The sequence below is a fragment of the Staurois parvus genome, unplaced genomic scaffold, assembly GCF_062004578.1.
Source record: "Staurois parvus isolate SC_StPar_1 unplaced genomic scaffold, SC_StPar_1.0 ptg002748l, whole genome shotgun sequence".
In the NCBI taxonomy this organism is placed as follows: domain Eukaryota; kingdom Metazoa; phylum Chordata; class Amphibia; order Anura; family Ranidae; genus Staurois; species Staurois parvus.
Window position 1 is genome coordinate 54,029 of NW_028320544.1, and position 18,860 is coordinate 72,888.

The 18,860-nt window shown below is 48.7% G+C and overlaps 1 protein-coding gene across 1 annotated transcript in view; it reads right to left on the minus strand.

Moving 5' to 3' along the window:
• The window catches only part of LOC149429353 (netrin receptor UNC5A-like), a 245,243-nt gene that overhangs the window by 15,158 nt on the left and 211,225 nt on the right, over positions 1–18,860 (minus strand). Inside the window, exon 14 of the mRNA XM_089666510.1 lies at positions 5,808–5,986. Within this exon, the coding sequence (XP_089522636.1) occupies positions 5,808–5,986 (179 nt within the window). The remainder of the gene's footprint in view (positions 1–5,807; positions 5,987–18,860) is intronic.

Here is an 18,860-nt window from a genome sequence, read left to right on the forward strand (position 1 = left end):
TATAATTTGCGTATTAACGGCCCATTAGCTGCGTGACCTAGGTCATATTGTGTAGAGCCATCTGTATTGATTAAAAATGAAGGTCCTTGTTTTTCAGTACTTGGATGGAGCAAATGTTTCTGCTGAGAAAATCCAAGTAGTGGGCTTGATTCTCCCCAGCTGCAGAACATTCCACTGCTTCTTCTATAGAGAACACAACTAATCAATCTGAAAAATTGACCTTCCTAGAGTCCCTTGCAGTGCAATAACGTTTATACAAAGCAGAACTTTCTACTAGTCAGCCACCAAAAAACAAAGCTATTCCCTTGCAATGAACTTTGAAAGCAAAGTTTTGAAAAATTTCATAAGCTGTCAAGGAAACAAATGTGTTTGGAGGCATCTCTAATAACTGTGACATTTTCATTTACAGTTTTAGTGTTGAGGGTATGTAAAGGGGCATGGAAATGACTGGTTGCCATGGTTTTAGAGATGATGCTCCTATATGTTCGAGATGATAAGGGTTGATCTAAGTGAGAAGGAGATGCATTTTACAGCTAATAGAAAACATGCCATATAAAGAACTCTGGTCTACACAAAAACTTCTACAGTTTTTAATGACTGAGCTGTTTGGATCTCTAAATATAGGCAGTTAACAATTTTGTTTCTGAAGTTGTATTGGCATCAAATGTGTTAAAAAAAAAAGTAAAGTGAATCCATGCTTTGGGAGAGGACAAAACAATCAGTTTTAATTTAACCTTCCCCAGCACCAAATAGTTAACTTTCTTTTTCTTCTCTGACATGTTCACCAGCCAGGACCAAAGGGAAGCCCTGTGCAAGCCATGAGTTGTAGGAGATGAAGCGTAGAAATGTAACAGCAACAGAGTCGGCTCAACCCCAGGGCAGCCTAAGCAGGAGCCCAGAGCTTTATGGATGTCTAGGGAGCCCAACAACAACAACCTTCACACTCTGTATATTTATGTTGTTTCAGGCTGGTTGGGAAATTACAACCAGTGTTGGTTAAATTACAGTCATATTTCTAGCAATCTAAAATATATACACTTGTTTATCGACCTTACTGCATTGACATTTTTATCAATTCTACAAAGCTTTGTTGTAACTGTAGTAGTATACGAAAAACCTTTTTTGTGTCAGTCAATGAATATAGCAAAAGTAAAGTCCAAATAAATTAATCCTTCATGTCCAACTTCAATATTCCCATAAATCCAGATAAGGTGTGTACCTCAAAAATAAAATATCTCTTCAGGATCCCTTCAGAAGAAGTCCGGAAGTGATGAAACGTGTCAGGAGACGTGATGTCTGACGTAATTCCGCAAACCGGAAGTGGCGGAGCGGCCATTTTGACTGTTGGAAAAGGCAATACTAACGTTCCAGGAAGCTGCTCAGGCTGAGTCATGGGAATATATTGCTGATTTTTGGTATCCCCAGTGTAAGCACTACAATTAAATGTTTTATTATTCACTATATTTTGCTACATGGGCCTCTCTCTCTATTTGCATGAGGATGATGGAGTCTTAAGGGCTTTCCCTAAGGATTGGAACCCCATATACAGCATTCTGGAGTAGGAGTCTGAGAAGTGACTACAAAACCTGAGTGTTCTCTGTTATGGCTTGAAATTACTCTTATGAGGGTAATTGTATGCATTTTAGCCCTATAGAAGTGTTCACCATTTAATTTATTTTATTTTTTTTATTTATTGATTTATTTTCTATTTTTTTCTTGCATAGTTAGTATAGAGATCTCCTCAGTTTTTTTTCGTTGAGTCCGCTGAGTTGAAAAAAAAAAAAAACTTTAACAAGCTTTACACATATACTTTTTTTTTTGTTGCTGCACTGACACCAATTCTGTTTTTTTTCTTCACTGACACCACCAAGCCTGGGCTTTTTGCTGCACTGATGCCAAACCTGTTTTTTCTGAACACTAATTCTGGAAAAATGTATTTTTTTCTGTACTGAAACTAATTCGGGGGATTTTTATGCAGCACTAACACTAATCCTGGGATTGTTTTGCTGCACTGACACCAGTTCATTTAATATTGCAGACACTGACACAAATGCTGAGTGTTGTTTTGCAGCCATTGACAGCAATGTTGGGGGTTATTATTGCAACCACTGACACCAATGTTGGCAGTTATTATTGTCTTATTGTGAATGATAAATCATTGATCTTTACAAACAGTGGACTATGTTTAAAACTTATCCAAGTAACCTTGTTGTTCATTTGTTTCTATTATTCTAGTTTATAGCAAAACGGGCAAAACGGTTTACTTACTGAATATTCCTTATTGTGAAGAGCGTGAAGTAGACTTTTTTTTATATACAGTTGCAAGAAAAAGTATGTGAACCCCTTGGGATTACGTGGAGTTTTGCATGAATTGGGCATAAAATGTGCTCTGAACGTCATCTAAGTCACAACAATAGAAGAACACAGTCTGCTGAACGTAATACTACACAAACATTAGATGTTGTCATGGTTTAATTGCACATAACATGTAAACATTCACAGTGCAGGGAGGAAAAAGTATGTGAGCCTTTGGACTTAATAACTGGTTGACCCTCCTTTGGCAGCAATAACCTCAACCAAACGTTTCCTGTAGTTGCAGATCAGACCTGCACAACGATCTGGAGTCATTTTGGACCACTCCTCTTCACAAAACTGTTTCAGTGTAGCAATATTCTTGGGATGTCTGGTGTGAATCGCTCTCTTAAGGTCATGCCACAGCATTTCAATCGGGTTGAGGTCAAGACTCTGACTGGGCCACTCAAGAAGGCGTATTCTGTGCTGTTGCAGCCATTGTTTTGTTGAATTACTTGTATGCTTTGGGTCATTGTCCTGTTGCATCACCCATCCTCTGCGGAGCTTCAGTTGGCAGACAGATGGTGGTACGTTTTCCTGCAAAATGTCTTGATAAACTCTGGAATTCATTTTCCCATCAATGACAACTATCCGTCCAGGCCCTGAGGCAGCAAAGCAGCCCCAAACCATGATGCTCCCTCCACCATGTTTTACAGTGGGGATGAGGTTTTGATGTTGGTGTGCTGTGCCTTTTTTTCTCCACACATAGTGTTGTGTGTTCTTCCCAAACAACTCAATCTTGGTTTCATCTGTCAACAGTATATTTTGCCAGTAGTGCTGTGGAACATCCAGGTGCTCTTTTGCAAACTTCAAACGTGCTGCAATATTCTTTTTGGACAGCAATGGCTTCCTCCGTGGTGTCCTCCCATGTACTCCATTCTTGTTTAATGTTTTCCTTATTGTAGATGTGTCAACAAAAATGTTAGCATGTGCCAGAGATTTCTGTAGGTCTTTAGCTGACACTCTGGGATTCTTCTTTACCTCATGCAGCATTCTACGCTGTGCTCTTGCAGTCATTTTTACAGGACGACCACGCCTAGGGAGAGTAGCAACAGTGCTAAACTTTCTCCATTTGTAGACAGTCTGTCTTACCATGGACACATGAACATCAAAGCTTTTGGAGATACTTTTGTAACCCTTTCCAGCTTCATGCAAGTCAACAATTCTTGATCGTAGGTCTTTTGAGAGCTCTTTTCTGCGAGGCATGGTTCACATCAGACAGTGCTTCTTGAAACCAGTAAACCCAAAACAGGTGTGTGTTTTTTAAGAGCAGGATAGCTGTCAGCAACACATCGAATATCATCACACTGATTGGAGTCAAAGTTGGCTCACTCCTGGTTCCAATTAGCTCTGGGAGAAGTCATTAAGCTAGGGCCTCACATACTTTTTCCTCCCTGCACTGTGAATGTTTACATGTTATGTGCAATTAAACCATGGCAACATCTAATGTTTGTGTAGTATTATGTTCAGCAGACTGTGCTCTTCTATTGTTGTGACTTAGATGACGTTCAGAGCACATTTTATGCCAAATTCATGCAAAACTCCACGTAATCCCAAGGGGTTCACATACTTTTTCTTGCAACTGTATCTGACACTTTCAATTTCTTACAAACATTTTTCAGCAGACTAGGCTCAAAAACATAACTACTCTGGGTATACAACTTCATGTAAATAATCTTTGCATTGTGTTTTAATACTCTAAAAAAAGAGTCCTCTTTTTTTTAGAAGTCCTGATTGGACCTGAAGGTTGGCCGGAGTAAACGGACACAAACACCCGTCTGTCCATAGGGATGAATGAACCTTCTGATCAGGTTCGCCTGAAAAACTGACAGGTAGACCTGATCAGAACGCCTGTCTGAAAGTGGCCTAATATTATTAAAGTGTGTATTTGCTTAAACTGGTGTGTCAGAGGGGCTCAGGTTGTTTTTGGAGTCAAGGCACAGAACAGACAACCCAAATTACCAAGCAGCTCCTCTGGGGGTAGTGCTACACATATTACCTATATTACTAGTTTCACACAATGCATCATGTTCTGTGAATGGGCGGTGGGGATTCTGTCATTCAACTTTTCTCCTCTATTTACAGTATGTGATGCATTGTGTGAGAGTAGTAATATGAGTATCCTTGTCCTCTTCACAAAAACTGACACAAATTTGTATATGCACAGGGTTTATCACACCCCTGAATCCTGAATCTCTCTTAAGTGGATCATCTATATTAGCCACGAAACATGATGTAAATCTTTATCCTATACAAGAATTAAGGAATTAGAGAAAATTAAAGGAATTAAGATGAACCCCACAAATATTTTTGCAAAATTGGCCTTGCCAGTTGGACACTCTAGCCCTTAAAGCAGTATAATTGCTGTTTTTTTCCTGCTACCTGTCACGGAAATGATAACAGTATTGATATTTTAATATTACTGTAAATACAGTATACTAAGAAATCTTGTGTGGCATTTGTATATCTTTGTTCTATACATCTACAGTATACCCTACTCCCATTTGACAGCCACCAGCCAAAATTTAGTGTAGCTGCTTGCTCTAAATCCCTACCTCCCACTGACAACTCAGGTCTCCAATGACAATTGGGCACCAATCAGCTTTTTCTTTTAATGTGATCACTATAGGCTCAATTTGCAAAGTTAAGGTCCCATTCATACTTGTAAATAGGGCTGTTAGCGATTTGATGCAAAAGATCCAGCAGGGATTCCTGGCGATAAGCTGAGGGTTGAAAGCCCTATTGAAAGCAATTGGAAGCTGACTGCTCCAGCTATTGATATTGTCACAATACTGTACATACTGTATATTAGGAAATCTCATGTGGCATTCTGTGTGATTGTTGTTTTTGTAAAAACACAAAAATCCCAAAATACAATTGGATTAGAAAAAAACAAAAACAGAAAATATTTGCTGATTTGGCTTCAGTACTTCTGAGTCACAGATGTGGAGCAAGCTTGTAGGAAATAAAAGTTCGAATCCCTTATTTCTCTGCTTGTTCTGAGTCACAATATTGCATCCATAGTGCCATTGTGATAGCCACAAAAAGTATAATGTGCAGAAGGAAATGTCACCAGTGCATCCTTTTTTCTTAGTACTAGCTTAGTAAACATCATGGCAGAAACCTGGAGGCTGCTACTGGTAACTTCTCCAGCATAAAATCACAGTTACCTAGCTGTGACACTGACTGTCTTGCTTTAATACAAGAGTTACTGACCTGGGCCAGCAAAGACTTCTGACTTCACTAATCAGCATTCATCCTTTGGGTTGGTTACTTAAAGTGCTGAATCCAGAGGATCTGCATAACAGCCAGGCAACTAACATTGTAGAAGGAGGTAAGCAGCTCCTGTATTTTAACTCATAACACGTTTCCTTTACGAGCTAGTTAGGTCCACTTATACTGTCATTTGTAGTGCACTCCATTGCATGCAGACTGTTATGTGAATAATATCCTACCTTTCCAAATTTAGCTTCTGTGCTAACACCCTCCAGTCAGCTCCATGGGAAGTTGGCTCATCTAAACTGGTGATAATCTTCTGTCTCATTAAAAATGGGATCTTGAAGGCGCTGGGACCCACCAAAGCTGCTGCTTCCTTTCCTCCTTCATCTAGCAATATTTCCGGAGGGCGATTTTCCTGGACCAAAAGCATTGTAGGTTAGTGCTTCTATTTGACAAGGTGCATGAAGGTGAAACAACTTGAAGTCAAATGATGCTATTGAGCTGATATATTAGGGCAAAGAGTAATGTCCTAGGACACATATCTACCTATCTAAATTCATCTTTCATGGATCTGCCTTTAGCAAAGCAAAATGTAACTATGGTTACTCATCTTTGACTATCATTACTGCTTTAAGACCTAAATACATTTTGGCTGGATGCTTTGGGTTACTGAACTTTAAACATCATTACTACTTTAATGGCTTAGTTCACCTTTACCAACAAATTGTCTATGCAGATAAGGGGCGCCTCTACATAGAAACAAACTGTGCAACTTTGACTAAGGTTACTGGCCCAAAGGCAGGACTATTGTCGACAACTAACCAGACTCTGACCTTTTGTGTTCCCAGTGCATTATGGGAGGATGAGAAATCTGGAGAGTGCATGTAATCAGCACAGGGCCAATCAACACTGTCCAGACAGAGGTCAGGGGTTCTGCATCCTGCTACAGCAGAATGAAAACTCCTCCTACAAACTTTAACATGTGCTCTACTGGACACTGATAGAATTAACAAGACTGCTCTAACTGCTGATAAGAAAAGTAATGTTGCTCCGGCCATCTCTTAGATATCTGTGCCCTCGAAGCTCTTCTCTGCAGCCTAGTGGATGCCTACAAATCCAGGGAGCATTACCAGGCACCTTAAAGGGGAACCCTGAAGGACGAGGATCTCCTGTAAATATTCCTTAAAAGGATCCTGTCTGATGACCCACCACCCTTTAGAGGGAAGACATCATAGTTCCCGAGCCCTCTCCGTGCTGATGACATCTGGAATAATTATACAAGGTGCATTTAATATGCGCGTCTGGTGAGTGCGCATTACTTTCACCATTATTGCACTTATACCGGATCCAGAGTTACCAGAGCACAAGAGTCACTTTTACTTATTTTATCTTATTTTTATTGGGACTATTTATATTAGAGATGAGCGAAGAAATGAAAAATTCGATTCGACTGATTCGGCGAATTCGTGGACAATATTCGATTCGAGTCGAATAAATTCGCTGTGAATTTAACTTAAAAAAGGGTGTTTCTAGGCTTCAGAGAGACTTAATATTAGTGCAGAACACTGTACCTTTAATTTAAATGCCCTTGGAGTCTGCTGGGGAAGAGAAATAATACTGTCAGTCAGTATGACATGCAGATGAGTGCCGTCGATCTTAGAATCACCGCACACTTCACTCATTTGGGCAGTCACGGGGCCAAAACCAGAGTGTGGAGCCACAGTGTGGCGGTGGAGGCAGCAGCAATGGGAGGCCATACAGCACCCTATGACAAAAATGGAAACCACCAGCAGTGTGAGGAGACCTGAAAGTGGCACATGGCAGAGTGTGGCGATAGAGACAGCAGCAATGGGAGGCCGTACAGGGACCCATGACACACTCTGGACCTGGCAGCAGCATGAGGAGGCGGTACAGGGGCCCATGACAGATTACGGGCCTGGCAGCAGCATGAGGAGTCGGTACAGGGGCCCATGGCAGATTACGGGCCTGGCAGCAGCAATGGGAGGCCGTACAGGGACCCATGACACACTCTGGACCTGGCAGCAGCATGGGGAGGCGGTACAGGGGCCCATGACAGATTACGGGCCTGGCAGCAGCATGAGGAGTCGGTACGGGGGCCCATGACACACTCTGGACCTGGCAGCAGCATGAGGAGGCGGTACAGGGGCGCATGACAGATTACGAGCCTGGCAGCAGCAACTTGGACAGGAGGACGTTCAGCTTCTGCACCGTCGGGTGCGTGCTCGCAAACTGTTGTCTCTTGGAAACGGATTCCAAGAAAGACTGCTGACGGAATCCGTGAAGAGGAGTAGCAGGAGAAGGAGCATCTGAACGAGCGGAATATGCCAACAAGCGACAACAGTGGCCCATGACAGATTACGGGCCTGGCAGCAGCATGAGGAGTCGGTACGGGGGCCCATGGCAGATTACGGGCCTGGCAGCAGCTATGGGAGGCCCGTAATCTGCCAGCACCCTATGACAAAAAATGGAACCCACCAGCAGTGTGAGGAGACCTGAAAGTGGCACATGGCAGAGTGTGGCGATGGAGACAGCAGCAATGGGAGGCCGTACAGGGACCCATGAGAGACTCTGGACCTGGCAGCAGCATGAGGAGGCGGTATAGGGGCCCATGGCAGATTAGGGGCCTGGCAGCAGCTATGGGAGGCCCGTAATCTGCCAGCACCCTATGACAAAAAATGGAACACACCAGCAGTGTGAGGAGACCTGAAAGTGGCACATGGCAGAGTGTGGCGATGGAGGCAGCAGCAATGGGAGGCCGTACAGGGACCCATGAGAGACTCTGGACTTGGCAGCAGCATGAGGAGGCGGTATAGGGGCCCATGGCAGATTAGGGGCCTGGCAGCAGCTATGGGAGGCCCGTAATCTGCCAGCACCCTATGACAAAAAATGGAACACACCAGCAGTGTGAGGAGACCTGAAAGTGGCACATGTTTGGGGCATGATTCATGGCGGATTTAGTCAGTTGTGTCAGGAACTGGTGGTTTGAAATCCAGACTAATCCACGCCTGATTCATTTTCACAAACGTGAGTCTCTCCACACTTTGGGTGGACAGTCGTGTCCTCCGCGGAGTTGCAATACCTCCTGCCGCACTAAACACGCGCTCCGATGCCACGCTACTGGCCGGGCATGACAGCCTTTCAAGGGCAAATTCAGCTAGTTGGGGCCAAAGGTCAAGTTTCGTTGCCCAGTAGTCAAGGGGATTGTCTACCTCGGTTGGCAGGGTGCTGTCCAAGTAGGCCTAAGCCTGTTGTTTGAGGTCCTGCTCCAGGTCCACCTGATGCTGCTGCTGCTGCTGCGGCTGGTTAGTAGTTTCCTCACTGCGCTGGTGAAGAAAGCTACTCATCATCGACTGCAGACTGAGGCAGCCGCTGCTGGTGGAGCTGCCACTGCTCCTACCACCCCACCCCTCCCCTGCTGCCATGGCAGCGGAACACGAGCGCACAGGGCCCACAGTGTCTGAGGATGGACGTTGGCGCAGACAGGCAGAGACCAGCTGACTACATAGGTGTTTTTTATAGTACGTTATTTTGGCCTCCCTCTCAGCAGGTGTGAAAAAGGCCACCATTTTTGAACGGTAGCGAGGGTCCAACAAGGTGGACAGCCAAAAGTCATCCCTCTGTCTGATGGTTATTATTCGGCTGTCGCTACGCAAGCAACCGAGCATGCTATGGGCCATTTGTGCCAAGGAATGCGAGGGACTCCCTGCCTCCATCTCCACAGCATACTGCCACGGTGCGTCTAGGTCCTCTGTCTCCTCTTCCTCCTCCTCTACCAGATGCTCCTGCTCCTCCACTCCTGTCCGCTGAGTGGAAAAACCACCCATTTCACTCAATAATTCCTGAGCACCAATGTCCTCCTCTACCTCCTCCTCTTCTTCCAGTCCTGCCCCCACAGGGGCCATGTGGCGTTGAGATCTGTGCGCCACGTCTACCGCACCCTGACCAGCCATTGTTAACAGCATTTGTTCCAGGACGTGCAACAGAGGAATGACGTCGTTCATCCCATAGTCCTGCCGACTCACGAATAGCGTGGCCTCCTCAAAGGGCCTGAGCAAGCGCAGGTGTCACGCATGAGCTGCCAATGGCTGACATCTAAGTTACACAGGGAGTACCTTTATCTGCTTTTAACATCAGGAAATCTGTGATGGCCTTTTGCTGTTCGTAAAGGCGGTCTAACATATGTAGGGTTGAATTCCACCTTGTTGCAACGTCACAGCATGAGGAGTCGGTATAGGGGCCCATGGCAGATTAGGGGCCTGGCAGCAGTTATGGGAGGCCCATAATCTGCCAGCACCCTATGACAAAAAATGGAACACACCAGCAGTGTGAGGAGACCTGAAAGTGGCACATGGCAGAGTGTGGCGATGGAGACAGCAGCAATGGGAGGCCGTACAGGGACCCATGAGAGACTCTGGACCTGGCAGCAGCATGAGGAGGCGGTATATAGGGGCCTACGGCAGATTAGGGGCCTGGCAGCAGCTATAGGAGGCCCGTAATCTGCCAGCACCCTATGTCAAAAAATTTAACACACCAGCAGTGTGAAGAGACCTGAAAGTGGCACATGGCAGCAGAGTGTGGCGATGGAGACAGCAGCAATGGGAGGCCGTACAGGGACCCATGAGAGACTCTAGACTTGGCAGCAGCATGAGGAGGCGGTATATAGGGGCCCATGGCAGATTAGGGGCCTGGCAGCAGCTATGTGAGGCCCGTAATCTGCCTGCACCCTATGTCAAAAAATTAAACACACCAGCAGTGTGAAGAGACCTGAAAGTGGCACATGGCATGAGAGACTCTGGACCTGGCAGCAGCAGGAGGAGGCGGTATAGGGGCCCATGGCTGATTAGGGGCCTGGCAGCAGCTATGTGAGGCCCGTTATCTTGCAGCACCCTATGTCAAAAAATTTAACACACCAGCAGTGTGAAGAGACCTGAAAGTGGCACATGGCAGCAGAGTGTGGCGATGGAGACAGCAGCAATGGGAGGCCGTACAGGGACCATGACAGACTCTGGACTTGGCAGCAGCATGAGGAGGCGGTATATAGGGGCCCATGGCAGATTAGGGGCCTGGCAGCAGCTATGTGAGGCCCGTTATCTTGCAGCACCCTATGTCAAAAAATTTAACACACCAGCAGTGTGAAGAGACCTGAAAGTGGCACATGGCAGCAGAGTGTGGCGATGGAGACAGCAGCAATGGGAGGCCGTACAGGGACCCATGAGAGACTCTGGACCTGGCAGCAGCAGGAGGAGGTGGTATATAGGGGCCCATGGCAGATTAGGGGCCTGGCAGCAGCTATGTGAGGCCCGTAATCTGCCTGCACCCTATGTCAAAAAATTTAACACACCAGCAGTGTGAAGAGACCTGAAAGTGGCACATGGCAGCAGAGTGTGGCGATGGAGACAGCAGCAATGGGAGGCCGTACAGGGACCATGACAGACTCTGGACTTGGCAGCAGCATGAGGAGGCGGTATATAGGGGCCCATGGCAGATTAGGGGCCTGGCAGCAGCTATGTGAGGCCCGTAATCTGCCTGCACCCTATGTCAAAAAATTTAACACACCAGCAGTGTGAAGAGACCTGAAAGTGGCACATGGCAGCAGAGTGTGGCGATGGAGACAGCAGCAATGGGAGGCCGTACAGGGACCATGACAGACTCTGGACTTGGCAGCAGCATGAGGAGGCGGTATATAGGGGCCCATGGCAGATTAGGGGCCTGGCAGCAGCTATGTGAGGCCCGTTATCTTGCAGCACCCTATGTCAAAAAATTTAACACACCAGCAGTGTGAAGAGACCTGAAAGTGGCACATGGCAGCAGAGTGTGGCGATGGAGACAGCAGCAATGGGAGGCCGTACAGGGACCCATGACAGACTCTAGACTTGGCAGCAGCATGAGGAGGCGGTATATAGGGGCCCATGGCAGATTAGGGGCCTGGCAGCAGCTATGTGAGGCCCGTAATCTGCCTGCACCCTATGTAAAAAAATTTAACACACCAGCAGTGTGAAGAGACCTGAAAGTGGCACATGGCAGCAGAGTGTGGCGATGGAGACAGCAGCAATGGGAGGCCGTACAGGGACCATGACAGACTCTGGACTTGGCAGCAGCATGAGGAGGCGGTATATAGGGGCCCATGGCAGATTAGGGGCCTGGCAGCAGCTATGTGAGGCCCGTTATCTTGCAGCACCCTATGTCAAAAAATTTAACACACCAGCAGTGTGAAGAGACCTGAAAGTGGCACATGGCAGCAGAGTGTGGCGATGGAGACAGCAGCAATGGGAGGCCGTACAGGGACCCATGAGAGACTCTGGACCTGGCAGCAGCAGGAGGAGGCGGTATATAGGGGCCCATGGCAGATTAGGGGCCTGGCAGCAGCTATGTGAGGCCCGTAATCTGCCTGCACCCTATGTCAAAAAATTTAACACACCAGCAGTGTGAAGAGACCTGAAAGTGGCACATGGCAGCAGAGTGTGGCGATGGAGACAGCAGCAATGGGAGGCCGTACAGGGACCATGACAGACTCTGGACTTGGCAGCAGCATGAGGAGGCGGTATATAGGGGCCCATGGCAGATTAGGGGCCTGGCAGCAGCTATGTGAGGCCCGTTATCTTGCAGCACCCTATGTCAAAAAATTTAACACACCAGCAGTGTGAAGAGACCTGAAAGTGGCACATGGCAGCAGAGTGTGGCGATGGAGACAGCAGCAATGGGAGGCCGTACAGGGACCCATGAGAGACTCTGGACCTGGCAGCAGCAGGAGGAGGTGGTATATAGGGGCCCATGGCAGATTAGGGGCCTGGCAGCAGCTATGTGAGGCCCGTAATCTGCCTGCACCCTATGTCAAAAAATTTAACACACCAGCAGTGTGAAGAGACCTGAAAGTGGCACATGGCAGCAGAGTGTGGCGATGGAGACAGCAGCAATGGGAGGCCGTACAGGGACCCATGAGAGACTCTGGACCTGGCAGCAGCAGGAGGAGGCGGTATATAGGGGCCCATGGCAGATTAGGGGCCTGGCAGCAGCTATGTGAGGCCCGTAATCTGCCTGCACCCTATGTCAAAAAATTTAACACACCAGCAGTGTGAAGAGACCTGAAAGTGGCACATGGCAGCAGAGTGTGGCGATGGAGACAGCAGCAATGGGAGGCCGTACAGGGACCATGACAGACTCTGGACTTGGCAGCAGCATGAGGAGGCGGTATATAGGGGCCCATGGCAGATTAGGGGCCTGGCAGCAGCTATGTGAGGCCCGTTATCTTGCAGCACCCTATGTCAAAAAATTTAACACACCAGCAGTGTGAAGAGACCTGAAAGTGGCACATGGCAGCAGAGTGTGGCGATGGAGACAGCAGCAATGGGAGGCCGTACAGGGACCCATGAGAGACTCTGGACCTGGCAGCAGCAGGAGGAGGTGGTATATAGGGGCCCATGGCAGATTAGGGGCCTGGCAGCAGCTATGTGAGGCCCGTAATCTGCCTGCACCCTATGTCAAAAAATTTAACACACCAGCAGTGTGAAGAGACCTGAAAGTGGCACATGGCAGCAGAGTGTGGCGATGGAGACAGCAGCAATGGGAGGCCGTACAGGGACCCATGAGAGACTCTGGACCTGGCAGCAGCAGGAGGAGGCGGTATATAGGGGCCCATGGCAGATTAGGGGCCTGGCAGCAGCTATGTGAGGCCCGTAATCTGCCTGCACCCTATGTCAAAAAATTTAACACACCAGCAGTGTGAAGAGACCTGAAAGTGGCACATGGCAGCAGAGTGTGGCGATGGAGACAGCAGCAATGGGAGGCCGTACAGGGACCCATGACAGACTCTAGACTTGGCAGCAGCATGAGGAGGCGGTATATAGGGGCCCATGGCAGATTAGGGGCCTGGCAGCAGCTATGTGAGGCCCGTAATCTGCCTGCACCCTATGTCAAAAAATTTAACACACCAGCAGTGTGAAGAGACCTGAAAGTGGCACATGGCAGCAGAGTGTGGCGATGGAGACAGCAGCAATGGGAGGCCGTACAGGGACCATGACAGACTCTGGACTTGGCAGCAGCATGAGGAGGCGGTATATAGGGGCCCATGGCAGATTAGGGGCCTGGCAGCAGCTATGTGAGGCCCGTTATCTTGCAGCACCCTATGTCAAAAAATTTAACACACCAGCAGTGTGAAGAGACCTGAAAGTGGCACATGGCATGAGAGACTCTGGACCTGGCAGCAGCAGGAGGAGGCGGTATAGGGGCCCATGGCTGATTAGGGGACTGGCAGCAGCTATGTGAGGCCCGTTATCTTGCAGCACCCTATGTCAAAAAATTTAACACACCAGCAGTGTGAAGAGACCTGAAAGTGGCACATGGCAGCAGAGTGTGGCGATGGAGACAGCAGCAATGGGAGGCCGTACAGGGACCATGACAGACTCTGGACTTGGCAGCAGCATGAGGAGGCGGTATATAGGGGCCCATGGCAGATTAGGGGCCTGGCAGCAGCTATGTGAGGCCCGTTATCTTGCAGCACCCTATGTCAAAAAATTTAACACACCAGCAGTGTGAAGAGACCTGAAAGTGGCACATGGCAGCAGAGTGTGGCGATGGAGACAGCAGCAATGGGAGGCCGTACAGGGACCCATGAGAGACTCTGGACCTGGCAGCAGCAGGAGGAGGCGGTATATAGGGGCCCATGGCAGATTAGGGGCCTGGCAGCAGCTATGTGAGGCCCGTAATCTGCCTGCACCCTATGTCAAAAAATTTAACACACCAGCAGTGTGAAGAGACCTGAAAGTGGCACATGGCAGCAGAGTGTGGCGATGGAGACAGCAGCAATGGGAGGCCGTACAGGGACCATGACAGACTCTGGACTTGGCAGCAGCATGAGGAGGCGGTATATAGGGGCCCATGGCAGATTAGGGGCCTGGCAGCAGCTATGTGAGGCCCGTTATCTTGCAGCACCCTATGTCAAAAAATTTAACACACCAGCAGTGTGAAGAGACCTGAAAGTGGCACATGGCAGCAGAGTGTGGCGATGGAGACAGCAGCAATGGGAGGCCGTACAGGGACCCATGAGAGACTCTGGACCTGGCAGCAGCAGGAGGAGGCGGTATATAGGGGCCCATGGCAGATTAGGGGCCTGGCAGCAGCTATGTGAGGCCCGTAATCTGCCTGCACCCTATGTCAAAAAATTTAACACACCAGCAGTGTGAAGAGACCTGAAAGTGGCACATGGCAGCAGAGTGTGGCGATGGAGACAGCAGCAATGGGAGGCCGTACAGGGACCATGACAGACTCTGGACTTGGCAGCAGCATGAGGAGGCGGTATATAGGGGCCCATGGCAGATTAGGGGCCTGGCAGCAGCTATGTGAGGCCCGTTATCTTGCAGCACCCTATGTCAAAAAATTTAACACACCAGCAGTGTGAAGAGACCTGAAAGTGGCACATGGCAGCAGAGTGTGGCGATGGAGACAGCAGCAATGGGAGGCCGTACAGGGACCCATGAGAGACTCTGGACCTGGCAGCAGCAGGAGGAGGTGGTATATAGGGGCCCATGGCAGATTAGGGGCCTGGCAGCAGCTATGTGAGGCCCGTAATCTGCCTGCACCCTATGTCAAAAAATTTAACACACCAGCAGTGTGAAGAGACCTGAAAGTGGCACATGGCAGCAGAGTGTGGCGATGGAGACAGCAGCAATGGGAGGCCGTACAGGGACCCATGAGAGACTCTGGACCTGGCAGCAGCAGGAGGAGGCGGTATATAGGGGCCCATGGCAGATTAGGGGCCTGGCAGCAGCTATGTGAGGCCCGTAATCTGCCTGCACCCTATGTCAAAAAATTTAACACACCAGCAGTGTGAAGAGACCTGAAAGTGGCACATGGCAGCAGAGTGTGGCGATGGAGACAGCAGCAATGGGAGGCCGTACAGGGACCCATGACAGACTCTAGACTTGGCAGCAGCATGAGGAGGCGGTATATAGGGGCCCATGGCAGATTAGGGGCCTGGCAGCAGCTATGTGAGGCCCGTAATCTGCCTGCACCCTATGTCAAAAAATTTAACACACCAGCAGTGTGAAGAGACCTGAAAGTGGCACATGGCAGCAGAGTGTGGCGATGGAGACAGCAGCAATGGGAGGCCGTACAGGGACCATGACAGACTCTGGACTTGGCAGCAGCATGAGGAGGCGGTATATAGGGGCCCATGGCAGATTAGGGGCCTGGCAGCAGCTATGTGAGGCCCGTTATCTTGCAGCACCCTATGTCAAAAAATTTAACACACCAGCAGTGTGAAGAGACCTGAAAGTGGCACATGGCAGCAGAGTGTGGCGATGGAGACAGCAGCAATGGGAGGCCGTACAGGGACCCATGAGAGACTCTGGACCTGGCAGCAGCAGGAGGAGGTGGTATATAGGGGCCCATGGCAGATTAGGGGCCTGGCAGCAGCTATGTGAGGCCCGTAATCTGCCTGCACCCTATGTCAAAAAATTTAACACACCAGCAGTGTGAAGAGACCTGAAAGTGGCACATGGCAGCAGAGTGTGGCGATGGAGACAGCAGCAATGGGAGGCCGTACAGGGACCCATGAGAGACTCTGGACCTGGCAGCAGCAGGAGGAGGCGGTATATAGGGGCCCATGGCAGATTAGGGGCCTGGCAGCAGCTATGTGAGGCCCGTAATCTGCCTGCACCCTATGTCAAAAAATTTAACACACCAGCAGTGTGAAGAGACCTGAAAGTGGCACATGGCAGCAGAGTGTGGCGATGGAGACAGCAGCAATGGGAGGCCGTACAGGGACCCATGACAGACTCTAGACTTGGCAGCAGCATGAGGAGGCGGTATATAGGGGCCCATGGCAGATTAGGGGCCTGGCAGCAGCTATGTGAGGCCCGTAATCTGCCTGCACCCTATGTCAAAAAATTTAACACACCAGCAGTGTGAAGAGACCTGAAAGTGGCACATGGCAGCAGAGTGTGGCGATGGAGACAGCAGCAATGGGAGGCCGTACAGGGACCATGACAGACTCTGGACTTGGCAGCAGCATGAGGAGGCGGTATATAGGGGCCCATGGCAGATTAGGGGCCTGGCAGCAGCTATGTGAGGCCCGTTATCTTGCAGCACCCTATGTCAAAAAATTTAACACACCAGCAGTGTGAAGAGACCTGAAAGTGGCACATGGCATGAGAGACTCTGGACCTGGCAGCAGCAGGAGGAGGCGGTATAGGGGCCCATGGCTGATTAGGGGACTGGCAGCAGCTATGTGAGGCCCGTTATCTTGCAGCACCCTATGTCAAAAAATTTAACACACCAGCAGTGTGAAGAGACCTGAAAGTGGCACATGGCAGCAGAGTGTGGCGATGGAGACAGCAGCAATGGGAGGCCGTACAGGGACCATGACAGACTCTGGACTTGGCAGCAGCATGAGGAGGCGGTATATAGGGGCCCATGGCAGATTAGGGGCCTGGCAGCAGCTATGTGAGGCCCGTAATCTGCCTGCACCCTATGTCAAAAAATTAAACACACCAGCAGTGTGAAGAGACCTGAAAGTGGCACATGAGACAGGAGACAGACCTGTCTCTAGACCGGCTACCGAGCCACTCTCCTCGCCAGTACTTGTTCGCTTGGCTGCTGAAAAGGCCGATGTCTCCCCCCGTTCCTGACCGCCCTCTGTTAGCTCTTCCTCACTGTACAGTGGGGCTGAGCCCACAGCATGCGATACTTCGCTTGGTGAGGGAACAGCAAAGGACAGGGGCAGGTAGAGGACACGTGATTTCAGTGGGCTTGGTCCCGGGCCATGCCAACTAACGGTTGTGTCTGACGTACCCACCGACCGTTGGCTGTAGGTGTCAGAGGTGACCTGGGAAGAGGAAGACGACCGAGCCAACCAATCAATGACGGCAGGGTTGTCGGTGGAGACACGACCGCTGGATGACACCGGGAGCACTGGCCTCTGGCTGCGAATACTGCTGCCTCGACCCCTTCCTCTGCTGCCACGTCTGCTCGCTCCTAAAACATTGCCTCCTCTGCCACTCCTCTGCATGTTGTCTGACATACTATTTAATTCAACGATTAGGTGTCCCTGAGTAACAATTCTCTGGCACTCAGTAACAATTCTGTCTGTCCCTGAGTATGAATTCTGTGGCCCTGAGTAACAATTGTGTGTCTGTGCAAGTAACAATTCTGTGTCTGTGCAAGTAACAATTTTGTGTCTGTGAGAGTAACAATTCTCTGGCACTCAGTAAAAATTCTGTCTGTCCCTGAGTAACAATTCTCTGGCACTCAGTAACAATTCTGTCTGTCCCTGAGTAACAATTCTGTCTGTCCCTGAGTATGAATTCTGTGGCCCTGAGTAAGAATTCTCTGGCACTCAGTAACAATTCTGTCTGTCCCTGAGTATGAATTCTGTGGCCCTGAGTAACAATTGTGTGTCTGTGCAAGTAACAATTCTGTGTCTGTGCAAGTAACAATTTTGTGTCTGTGAGAGTAACAATTCTCTGGCACTCAGTAACAATTCTGTCTGTCCCTGAGTAACAATTCTCTGGCACTCAGTAACAATTCTGTCTGTCCCTGAGTATGAATTCTGTGGCCCTGAGTAACAATTCTGTCTCTGTGCGAGTAACAATTCTGTGTCTGTGCAAGTAACAATTTTGTGTCTGTGCGAGTAACAATTCTCTGGCACTCAGTAACAATTCTGTCTGTCCCTGAGTAACAATTCTCTGGCACTCAGTAACAATTCTGTCTGTCCCTGAGTAACAATTCTCTGGCACTCAGTAACAATTCTGTCTGTCCCTGAGTAACAATTCTCTGGCACTCAGTAACAATTGTGTGTCTGTGCAAGTAACAATTCTGTGTCTGTGCAAGTAACAATTTTGTGTCTGTGAGAGTAACAATTCTCTGGCACTCAGTAACAATTCTGTCTGTCCCTGAGTAACAATTCTCTGGCACTCAGTAACAATTCTGTCTGTCCCTGAGTATGAATTCTGTGGCCCTGAGTAACAATTCTGTCTCTGTGCGAGTAACAATTCTGTGTCTGTGCAAGTAACAATTTTGTGTCTGTGAGAGTAACAATTCTCTGGCACTCAGTAACAATTCTGTCTGTCCCTGAGTAACAATTCTATGGCACTCAGTAACAATTCTGTCTTCCCTGAGTAACAATTCTCTGGCACTCAGTAACAATTCTGTCTGTCCCTGAGTATGAATTCTGTGGCCCTGAGTAACAATTCTGTCTCTGTGCGAGTAACAATTCTGTGTCTGTGCAAGTAACAATTTTGTGTCTGTGAGAGTAACAATTCTCTGGCACTCAG